At 46.1% G+C, this 12,296-nt stretch overlaps 1 protein-coding gene across 2 annotated transcripts in view; it reads right to left on the minus strand.

Annotated features, from left to right (window-relative positions):
* Positions 1–6,694: 6,694 nt before the first annotated feature.
* The window catches only part of KIFAP3 (kinesin associated protein 3), a 72,186-nt gene continuing 66,584 nt past the window's right edge, over positions 6,695–12,296 (minus strand). For both annotated transcript variants that reach the window (XM_075097025.1, XM_075097026.1), the window contains one exon: positions 6,695–7,141. In XM_075097025.1, coding sequence (XP_074953126.1) covers positions 7,033–7,141 — 109 coding nt within the window. In that variant the 3' untranslated portion in view covers positions 6,695–7,032. The remainder of the gene's footprint in view (positions 7,142–12,296) is intronic.

Raw genomic sequence — 12,296 nt, forward strand, 5'->3', positions numbered from 1 at the left:
GGTCCACAGTCGAGTCGGGCAGAGGGACGGAGCGCCGCCAGAGGGCGCGCGCGCCCTCTGGCGGCGGGCGGATGAAACGAAGTGGGCGGGGCCGTCTGTCATCTGACGCGATGCCCGCGAAGTGGTGACGGCCATTTTGGTTGTGGGCAAGCCCGCCCTCGAGCCGCTCCCTACCCCGCTCCCCGCACCCCCGGCCCCTCAGGAACCGTGGCATAACCCAACACCGGCGCGGAGCGCAGCCCGCCCCTGCGTGCAGCCTGTGCTCGGTCCGCGCCCCCGCCGGGCCCACCCGCCATTTCTGCTGCTCGGCGCCTCGGGCGTGGCGGCCCCTCCGCCCGAGCCCACTGTGCCGCGTGGGGACGAGCCGTGCTGCCTCCGACCTATGGCTCTGGGGCGCTCGGGGAATAGGGGCCTCCTGTCCCCCGGCTGCATTTACTGCCCTCCTTTCCTTCCAGTTTGCCCAGCTCAGCCCCCACACCGCTGCTACAGGGAATGCAGCAATACCTTCCCCACCAGGCTCAATACAGGGCAGGTGACGGCAAAAACCACGCACGCGAGGCAGGTGGTCTGTCTAACAGATCTCCCCACACCGTCACCCCGAGCCCGGCGCGTTTGCTTTGGTGGTGTAACTCGTGCATCATAAGGAGATGTATTTAATGCCATTAAAACTAATTGCTCTCTATGCTGCAGGGTAAAGTGGCTCCAGGGAGAGATTTCACATGAGTATTTTGGACGGCAGAACGAACGTTGAAAGGAATTACTATAGTGCAGTGGGAGGTCTGGACTTTTCACATGCTATTTTCATATCGCCAATGTTATTCCAGTTTCATGCAGCGCCAGGGCATTAGGATGTGGTTTGTTCAACCGTTTTGAACCCAACGCTTACAGTGAGCAGGGCCCAGCAGCAGACCCCGTACCCGCAGCCTTGTCTAGACAAAGATTTAATGGCAACGGCCGCGTGTTTAACAAAGGTGGTCTAAGCTGCGCTAACTCCTTGGCTTTCTTTAGTAACTAAACCTCACCAGTTTAGCCTGCGTTAAATTTGGTACTGTCAAATCTGGCATTAACTTTGCAGAGTGTATTCTTTAGAAATACCCTTCCCCCACCTCCCCAGTGAGCCTTCCAGTCCACTGGGCTGCTGGAGTGTGTCCAGAGAGGGGCAATGAAGCTGGTGAAATGTCTGGAGAACAAGTCCTGTAAGGAGCAGCTGAAGGAGCTGGGGTTGTTTAGCCTGGAGGAGGCTGAGGGGAGACCTTATCACTCTCTGCAACTACCTGAAAGGAGGTTGTAGTGAGGTGGGGGTTGGTCTCTTCTCCCACGTTATTAGAGATAGGATGAGAGGAAGTGGCCTCAAGCTGTGTCAGGGGAGGTTTAGATTGGGTATTAGGGAAAATGCCTTCACTGAAAGAGTGGTCAGGCATTGGAACAGGCTGCCCAGAGAGGTCATGGAATCACCATCCCTGGAGGTGTTCAAAAAACATGCAGACGTGGCACTTCAGGGCATGGGTTTCAGAGGCATGGGCGTGTTGGGGTGACAGTTGGACTTGAGGATCCTAAAGGTCTTTTCCAACCTTAATGATTCTGTGACAGTGCAGATACTCCCAGAGACACAGGTCTGCTTGTCAGTTGCTCATTTATGCTGGAGTCCGTTCAGCACAACAAAGCCACAGGGATCCCCTCGGATCCACACCCAGACTCCATTCAGTTGAGCTTCATGATCTGTTTAGGCAAGCAAAGAGGAAGGCTTTCTTCCACTGCTGTGCACTAGAAGCTGGCCCACCAGGGTTAACAAAGGGGCAGAGTGCTAGGAAGAGTCTGCTCCTCGGGCAGAGGTGTGTACTGGCAGCCAGATGACCTGGGTCTTTTAAAATGAAGCAGAGAGATGATAGGAGGAAGAGGGTGCAGGAAAGTAGAATGGGTCCTACATCATGCGTGAGGCAAAATCTGTCATAGAGTATGGGGTGACATAACACATACAGGAACAGAAACTAAAATGAAGTTCAGACACACCACCTCCATCTTTCAGAGGTAGGAAAGATCTGAAGACTTTGGCCTAAATGGGACAAACAGTCCTGGCCCCAAAGTGCAAAACAGGGAACTGTGGGCATTCCTTGCCCCAGTTTATTCAAGGGCCTAAGTGTGGATTTATATGTCCTCTCTGTGTGTGTGCATTTGTGGCAGAGGAAAGGCAGGAGACAAGACCTGAAAAACTGCAGATAAAGACAAAAGAATTCTTAATAAGCACCAACAGATAGTTACTCACAGCACTTGGCTCCGGCCACAGGCTTCAGGCTGTGGCGTAAATCACATGGCGCTCGGGGAAAAAAGCAAGTCTTGGCTGCCCTGCATCCATTTATGGCATATTTACTTTGCTGGGCGGCCTCTGTGGAGCAGCTCTCCTTCCCTTTATCCACTTTTCCTACGTGAGTCCATCAATTCATTCAAACTGAAGAGGTCCCGAGGCGTGTGCCCTGCTTAGGGCCCTGTTGCACTGGGTACAGACACACGAGCTGGGCTTCTGTCCTTCACACTTTGCCACTTGCCCTTCCTAAGAACATCCAACGTAGGCTTCTCCAGAGAATAACTCAGGACCTTGTGAGACAGGTGTGAACCCCCTTCCTTCTCTTTCCGGGGCAAAAGAAGGAAGAGTAGACAGGGAGCTAGCAGGATTATGGAGCTCTTAGTGCCTCGTTAGGTTTGTAACTGGTTATTTAAGTCAATTGGGCAAGAAAAGATTGGTACAGTGAAGGGAGAAGACAGCTGGTAACTGTAGAAGAGGATGGAGCAAAAAGCCCATCTGTGGAGCAGAGCACGTAAGGCTAAAAGGACAGCTGGGGAGCATTGTCCAGCAGACTCTGGTGCAGCTGCTATCTGCGCTGCAGAAATGTTCCCCAGCTCTTCCTCTTCCAGGCCACAGCACCTCTGGAAAAGGCAGAGGGAAGAAATAGGGCTGGGGGGGTGCTCCCAGCACCAACCGGAACTGCAGCCGGTGTCTTCTCCAATGATGTCCTCCTGCCGCATAGTCGTGTTACTTACAGCTACATTACAGTAGCTTTTTGCTGCTAAGGATATTTCTCAAGTACTCAATTTCTTAATAATCAGAAGTGGGTTCCTTTTTTTAGGGGGCAGGGACCCCAACATACCAACTCCAGAAAAGTCTGTGTTCTCATTCAAGTGGGTTTCTAGAGTGACCGCTTGCAAACGTCACTTTCTGCCCATGACCCACATGCAACGCAGCACCGTCTCCCACGGCCCGCACAGGCAGGCAGCTCCAGTACCTCCTGTTGCCTGGGCGCTCTCTCCTGAACTTCATTAAGGAAAAATGAGCAGATCACAACAAATTCAAGGGCTGACAGCTGCAATATCAGTTGCATCAGTAAGTCAGCTTCACTGTATTTTATTTTTCTTGAGGATGGTCACAGAAGGAGTGAAGGTTGTAACTATTCTCAGCCTTCTCCCATGAAGAGTGGACAGCAGAGCTTACCAGTGGCATATTACAGGAATTCCATTAAAGAACCTGCCAGAGTGGCTTGAAATTTCTTGTATCTAAGCAGAGCTTGTCCTGCTTATTCCAGAAGATACATCTTGTTACTGTTTCATTTAATCCAGAGTAATTAAATTAAACAGAATCACAGTAGTTTTATTTCAGAATGAAATGCACATGTTAAATTGTTATCAGACAGCTCCATGCTCACACCAACATTTAAAAGACTTTGAATCAGGTCCTTTGTCAGCTCTCTAGGCCAAGGTTGTTTACTTTTGCTTCTCCCCACCCTCTGTTGCCCTAGTAGGCTCCTAAATACCAGTGTGGTACAAATAATAATTTAAAACAAGATCTTAGGCTGCTGCATTAAGTAGATTGCTCACTGCTCACTGAAACTATACTGTATATCTGCAGAAGGCCTGAATAATAGCTAACAGACATATGAACTTCTCAGCCTATGCTTATTTCATGGTGCTATTAACTGTGCAGCCTAATTAGATCTAACACACCTGCCTAACCAAATTAATTAATGAATTAATTAGCAGCAGACTGGGAAAGAGGATACTCCTGGGATGGTTAGGGATTGCTGCTGTAGGGGAAGAAAAGAGAAGCTATACAATGTCAGGGAGAGAAACCAGGAAAAGCAGGAAAAGACAAAAGCTGTAGAAGTTGCTAAAAGAAAGCAGATCCCTCCTCGCCTCATTTTATGCAGGATACAGTACTCAGGGACTGAATCCATAAATACAGATAATTAAAAAGTTACCCTACAGGTCAGACTCTCCAGTCTCCTTCTGACACCCACAGGAAATGTGATATAGATTGAAAAGTCTATGTGCTCATATTTTCCCCCCCCCCCTTTTCTGGCTCAGGAACTATAATTAAAGGGAAAATCAGCCTCTCCTGCCATGGAGAATATAGTGGCACAGCTGGTTTTCATCTTGGCTAGCAGGCTCTGTCCTCAGGCTACTAAGTGCTGAGTAATTTTTACCAAGCTCTGCTTGCAGATAAATGATGTTCTTCTCTTAGCTGCTGCCAGGCAAAGCTACAAGTACTTGATCTTTTATTCTTTTCTCATAAACTCCTAACACTGAATACTAAAAATGCAGCCAGAGATTTTTCCACTGCCATTTTTTCTCAGCACGGTCACAACTGCATTGCACTTACAGACACCCACCCCTTCACCGAAGCTCAACTGTAGTTCCTCATTAACCTGAAGCTTCTAAGTATAGGCTCCTTCAGTTTCACTGATAGTTTGCGTATACTCCAAGGATCCACTTCACTCCGCCCCCCCCACCCCAAAACACATTCCATGAGAAGGGGAACTGCTTTAAATATCTTCACACAATTTTCTGGAAAAGCCTGATGAGCAAGTGCCAGTCTCAGAAGAAAAGCCTGTGTGTGAATACACAGTTTGGGTAATTTCTCTCACAGCTGTAACTATAAAAATATCTGAAAGCTTTTGACTAAATGTGGCACAACTGCCAGGCAGATGAAGTGTGGGCTCAGACCAATGACACTGGAAACCCACTAGCTTTATTCAAGTTTTCTGCAGCGCTTCTAGTAAGATCTTACTTTTACTAAGAAACTGCATAAGAATGAATTCAAATTTGTATAGAAAATTATTTAAGATAATAGTAGTTAATCTTGGCAATGCTGTTCTTCCACCTACCTCCAGTAAGCGAGGCCATGAGCATGAAGCCAGCACAAGGAGGAGGCTGAAAACTGGTAGGAAATACTGTGACTGATTTTAGAATTACTTCCAGTCATGCAGTATGAAACATAGTGAGTAACAGTGCAATAGAAGTACCTGCAACAATTTTAAAAGTTAAAGCAAGGTTTCAAAACAACCTTGATTTCAAAGATATTTTTAAAATATAAGGCTAATAGCCTGTCAACTTCCTAAACAACCCCATGCCTTTGAGGATCACCTTCCTAGCACATACACCAGTCATACGGGATTACTAGCTACCGTTTTAGTCATATCAGGCTCTGATATAAGTCTATTTTCTGTTTAAGCCAGAAATGAGAGAGAAAAGAGAAGAGGAACAATTCTACAAATCATAGAATCACAGAATCATTAAGTTTGGAAAAGACCTTTAGGATCCTCAAGTCCAGCCGCCAGCCCAACACCCCCATGCCTCCTAAACCATGCCCTGAAGTGCCACGTCTGCATGTTTTTTGAACACCTCCAGGGATGGTGATTCCATGACCTCTCTGGGCAGCCTGTTCCAATGCCTGACCACTCTTTCAGTGAAGGCATTTTCCCTAATACCCAATCTAAACCTCCCCTGACACAGCTTGAGGCCATTTCCTCTCATCCTATCTCTAGTAACTTGGGAGAAGAGACCAACCCCCACCTCACTACAACCTCCTTTCAGGTAGTTGCAGAGAGCGATAAGGTCTCCCCTCAGCCTCCTCCAGGCTAAACAACCCCAGCTCCCACAGCCAATAGCCATTACAAGAAAAAGTAGAGGTAGCTTTTTTTTAAAAAAAAAAAAAAGTGAAAATTTGAACTGCTGTCTTGACGGCTGTGGCAGAGAGGGCATTTCCATACGCTTTCTTGTGTCTGTTATGGGTGGGGGTACACAACTTAAGAACAGCTTAGCCTAAACTCTGTTTGCACACAGCATGTTTCACAACATGGCTTAGTGCAGTCACCACACTAAGTCCAGCAGCATGAAGGTGTCTCAGGCTGTGTCTGCTGATCAGGCAATGACTCTTGCTTAGATCCAGCTTATACTCTGTGAACACACAGGACAGGATGCATTTGCATTTCAGGATGGAGAAGCTGGGAGGAAGGCTCTGCATCTGGATTCTGAGCCAAATTACAGTGGTTTTTTTTCTCTCTTGCTACTCCTCGGGATGTGGCTGTCTTCTCACAGCCCACAGAACTCTGTCTGAACACCACGATAAAGGTATTCTTTTGTAGTGTGTTTTCTAGTTTTAAATGTTTTCAAGCATTTAAACTAGATTGTAAATGTTTGAAGCTCAGGGGAGTGAATCTGTGCCATCTTTCCATCATTAAAGTCTTCAGACCCAAGACTGGACTACATGTCAGGGCAGTGCCAGGAGATGCTGGGGCTTAAAGCTGTTCCTGTTACTTAAGTGTGAGAGGGAAACAGTCCATGTTAAACACACTTCACACAAAGCATTCTTAAGTGCCTTGTAAAACAAACAAAGCATTGGTTAGAAACACATTCACCACTGCTGACCACACTAGTTTTTATATTTAATAGAAATTAAATTAGTAGCTTAATATACATAATATGACACTTTCCAGTCCAGTAGCTTTCCAATTCTTGCTTTTAAGTCACAGAGCAAATACTGTACAAAAATGATAAAGAGCAACCAAAGAATAAACACTGTCACTAAAACACTGGACCCAGAAAGGCTAGGTTTATCTGGAGCTACACATGCCAAAGGATACACAACGAGGGATCCATCATGGTACAACCATGCATTACCAATGGGTAGATATACTGCTGGCCCCACACACGCTAGTTCCTCCAGGGCAGGTGGCAGCATCCTGGACTGCAGAGCGGGCTGTTTTATCGTGCTCCATAGCTGTAGTAGTAAGGTTCATCCGGGCGGTAACCGTAAGCAGTCGCTGGGCGGCCAGGGACCCCTGGTGATTGACCAAATCCATCAACTCCGATGCTGCAATAAAAGAGGAGAGAGAAACTGTAGGTTTTTGTATGGTAGGGAAGGCGCACTAGTGCTGGTGTGGCAAGCTCTTCCTGCCATGGAGGTAATTTTGTGAGGCAACTTTGCAAGCCATCTTCCCCTTCCAGCCAGCACTGTCCTGTCTCCTCCTCCCTTGGTGGGAAAATAAATGCTGCAGAGAAATCAACACAAGTCCTGTCAAGGAAGGGCTTTGAGGTCAAATAGAAATCCAAGAAGAGAGAGAAGTTGTCTCTTCTATCCTTTTATGGATTTACTGGCAAAGGACTTCACTTCTGTGACTCGGATCTGTACGTTAAAGTTAACGTGTCTTTCAGGAAAGGCTTCAAGCATGCTTCTTGCCAAGCCCACTGGTAACCCTGCCCTACACAGCACATCTGAATAATCTGATTTCCTTCCTTCAGTACATTTCTGAAGCCCCTGGGAAAATATGAGCTAGAAATGAGAAAGAGAATATCTGGCACAGCAACATAGTTCAGTAAAGGACAGTGTTTCTGGTGCGATACAAAACTGACAGCCAAATGGCAGAAAGAATTCTTCATATCCTAAAAGGCTATGCACTAACGAGACAGAATTATTCATTTTTCAATTAAAACAGTATCTTTTACACCTAAAATGTCCCACAGCAATGAATTAGATACCAAAGCACAAGAACTGCGTAGGGAAAAGTGGCACATATTTCATGCTCAAGAATAACTCTCGTGCAGGAGGTAGAGGAAAAATGAACATTGCCTAAGATACTGGATTACTGCCTGTTCATAGTTATGTCACTTTTTAACTTCCACTTCAGTAAAAGGATAAATGGAAAAGGATTCTGATTTATTGTCTGACTAAAGATGCAGTGAAAGGAGTTGAACTTCCCTCTGAAGACTGTCAAAACAAAGAACCAAAGTGCTTTTGGAGTGGGGAAAAGCTGAACCTCATTACTGCCAATTACATATATGGAACATGGGTTATGCAACAGTCAAGGCTGGGAAAGAATGACCCATCCAGTAGATGTACAATGGGTGGGCTCCAGGCCCTCGCTCAGCAAAAGGCTGGAATTGCTGAACTGGTTGGACTGAATGGGCTCAGCTGAAGTGGCGGGGGACCATGTCCATCATTCTGTCCTTGCAAAGATACTTTCCTCGGATTGTGCCTCCACAAGGTCCTGGAAAAGGATCCTTGGTGTCTGGTTTCTCAGGAAGCTAGTTCACTCATGGGATGTTCTGATAATCACGTGAAGGTGGAAGGTCTGAGGCTGAGATTTGTCCTCTGAGAGGAAGGGGACACAGCCAACAAGCCAAACTGCAAAGACATTACTGTTTCACCTGGATGTATCTTGAGAAATGCAGCGCCCTGGAAGTGCTTTGCTATTTCCACATCTCTCTGTATTTGAATTGGCAACACCCTGGCTCATAACTCGTACACAGAGTTATCAGTCTGACCTTAAAGGCTGATCAGTCCCTTCAGCACGGCAAGGAGAAGCGGAGGAGCAATGTACTCTGTAGTGGTGCAAAGCTACGTGAACACATGCCTCTGGTTCCACACCCACCTCTGGCCACCCATTCCTTCCTGTATCCACTCCAAAGTCCTATTACTCTTTTCCAAGTGCATTACAAAATCAGCTGGTGACCTCTGAGGCACCCTCTCCAAGTCCCTCCTTTGTACCTGGCAAACAACAGCTTTCTCATTAGTGGGCTTGAAGCTTTAGAAGGCTCCTGGAAAAAGGGATTAAGAGAAATCCTGTTTGTATCTAACTCTCATCTTCAGAAACACCAAACCCTGCACTCACCTTAGTCAGAGGATGGTCCCTGCTTCTGCCACTGTTACTGACTTGCAGTATGCAAAGGGATTAGACAGACAGACCTCACATGGGCTGCCGTTATGGTATAGCTTTCTGAATACAGGCCACAAAGCTTTTCCAAACAACCTAGCGAGGACCTAGCACGAAGCTGACCAATTTGTTTGGCAGTTCAGGAAACAAGTTGAATAACTACTGTGAAACAATGCTGATTCGTTAAAAGAGTTCTTTCAGTACTGTTAGTACAAGGAGTTAATAACATACCAAAAGAAGGCGTACTGCAATCTGGAAGTGCAGAGTCCAGTTTTGTTGTACTACTACAAGTTCCCAGTGATGCCACACATGTGTAACACTGCAGAGAAGCTGGGCCCCTCAAAGCCACCTTTAAACGCAGGAATTCCATTATTTTCTTCCAAAGATCCTTAAATCATCTCCAGTTGATTTGAAATTAAAAGATATTTTAACAAAAAATGCTTTTCTGGGTTTATCTGTCAGTGTTTTTTTTTTCTGTGACTATAACATTAGTTGTGGATAAGTTTTTCTTATCACTACTATGGTAGAATAGGAGCTCTTTGCACTTCTGCTAACTACTGAAAACTTCATTCCGGGAAGAGGTTGCAGGTGAGCGAGTGGGCTGTGATTCAAGCTAGTAGGGGCCGTGCCTTGGCTCACAGGGGAGACAACAGTAGCCATCCTCAGGTCTCCTGTGGCAGAGAGACACACAACAAATACAGCAGCCTGAGCCATGTCCTAAAGCAGGACTTTCTTCTTAAATGTAAGTGTAGCTTCTCTTGGTGTTGCAGAGCTTCAAGAACTTGTTTTGGTCACTCCATCATATACTACCAAACTAAAACAACATTGGGTTTTTGTGGGGTGAAGTGTAATAATGACACCGAGCCACGAGGTGGCAATGGGTCTCCATCGCTGCAGGCAGCACTTTCCCTGCTGGTTCCCGTTCAGTAATCCTTATTCAAAGAACTCTTAAATGTATTTAAATTGATAATAAGAGCAGGGGAAATATGGTTTCAATCACATTCTCAGCAAATAGGTTTTTTTTTATAAATGTGTAAGTAATTAGGTAAAGATCCCTAGAGTTTAAACTTTGAGGAGTATCAGTTATTTCCAAATGGTTTAGACATATGTTAGTGTCCTGAAGAAAACTGGAAGAGATGGATCAGCTGATAACTGCTTCAGACAGTTAAAAAAAAAAAGAAAGGAACAGAAATCGCATTAAAACACCTTGATCAAATCATCACTCTCTCCTATCTAAATATTTCTCTTAAGTAAATGAAGGCTTGTCCATGCTTCAAAAAAAAGTTGGCTTCATTTTCACATGTTAGTGCTCTTGAAACGTACCAGCTTTGCCTATGTTGGATTGTTTGTGCTGGCAGCCTATAGCAAAAAGCTTGTCCTCTTAGTTGAGGGAAAGGCTATTGAACCCAGGAGGTAATGGAGGGGTAGGGCCACCAAACAGCAAACACGCATCTGGAGACTGAAGTCTGGCTTACTCATGAGGCTGGCAGGCCAAGAGCAATGACTCTGCAAGCCTAACCTACAGAGGTGGAGACGGGCTTAAAAACCAAGTCCTGATGAATCCTTGCCACTTCTGCCAAGAACAGCAGAAGGGCAGAGCCAGGAAAGATGGTAGCTTTTTGGCTGTAAACACTTGTTGGGTAACAATATTTCCCTCCCGAGACCGTGATTTGTACCATGTGTTCTTAGATTTATACCAGCAACTTCAAAACTTGCTCCTAGGAAAAACATGTTGTTGGCCTTACTTATACAGCATCTACAGGGAAACTCAGTGCACAGCAGACCAAGCATCAGCCTCTCTTCCCAAAAAACTTAGGGACATATCATTATGCCATTGACACAACACTACTCATCCCCAAATTGGTCTTTTTTGCTCTCATTAGCCAGCCTGTTCAACTGGGTACCTAGCAGAAGTGCATGCAACCCCTGCAGTTGTGTAGCAGATTCAGATAACACCACCACAACCAACTGCTCCAATAAATTACTTTTGCCATTGCCTTCACCTGCAGGTGAAGGCAGTTTTATCTCACAAAATTGCATGCATGCACACAAGAGATCGGTGCTTACTAACCCTGTCATCAAAGCACAACTGTTTTCCTGTGCAAAGTTTACCACCACGCCTGGAACTGATGGAGTTAAACAGTGAACAGCACAGCTAATTACTATGTACTGCTAACCTCAGTTGCTGGTTCACTTTGAGACCCTTTAAAATATGAACTGTGTATTTTACCCCTATGCACTCTCTTAATGATTTGTTTTTTTTAGACTGAAATCACTTCCAGCCATCAGTTATACTCGCGGTCTCTACACATGCACTTCTCCAAGCACAAATATTTCTTTTTCCTATTGGTCTGCCAGCCCCTGTCAGAGCAAATTTCACTTTAAACTAAATGCTATGATACTTAAAACTTCTTGGATTACCCAGGCTGCTAGTGTGATCTATGACCTTCCCCAAATGACAGCTGAACTTTCCAATTTGCTTGTACTGCTGGGGAACTGAAGAACACATGCCGAAGAGGAAAACGTTCCTGATGTGCATGAGTGAGGAGAGATTTCTTAACAGCTCTGCTTATTGATACTTACTCTGATTCATGACATCCAAATTAATATACCCATCTAGGATCCTGGGTGCCCTGACATAATTTAAAATGTAAAGACCAGTCACGTCCCCCCTCACAGCAGGAAATGCCAGCCAGCATCCCACTGTGTCCACAAAATACTTACTTTCCTTAACTCCCTCCTGCACCCAGTGCCTCAGAGACCAGATAGGCTTTGTGGTATGTCTGGAAGACTTGGCAGCCTCAGACAGGGAGCGCTCTGCCAGCGACCCTCTGCTGGGGTTCCTGTTCAGGTACCTCTGCTCTTGAGCTTAGTCTGAGCTGGGGTAATTAGCACCTGGGTGCAGACTGACCACGGAGCAAGGCTGCTTTACATTTTCCTGATGCGATAGACACCTGAGCCTGTCCACGCTAGAGTTCACACTGTTACTAGCACTGGTGCTGACAAGCTGCTCTAAAACAGGTACTAACTCCACCAGCATAAGCAGGGCCTCAGAAAGGCAAGTCCCAGGTCACCGGGGAACTTCTTGGTCAAAACTAACCCCTTGAAGTTCAACTGGAAATCCCCGGTAGGATGGGATGCACGGATCTCAGAGTGATCCCAGCAAGAAACACCGCTTGGGAAACACGCCTGCACACTCATGAAAGAGGCGTGAAGCAGTATGGCAAGAATTGTACCAGACTGTACTGTAAAAGTGACTGCCTGTGCAGGTGAAGGTGGCCCAGGAAAAGTCTCTTCACCTCAGAGGGTGAAATA

This window comes from Phalacrocorax aristotelis, chromosome 6, assembly GCF_949628215.1.
Source record: "Phalacrocorax aristotelis chromosome 6, bGulAri2.1, whole genome shotgun sequence".
Taxonomy (NCBI): domain Eukaryota; kingdom Metazoa; phylum Chordata; class Aves; order Suliformes; family Phalacrocoracidae; genus Phalacrocorax; species Phalacrocorax aristotelis.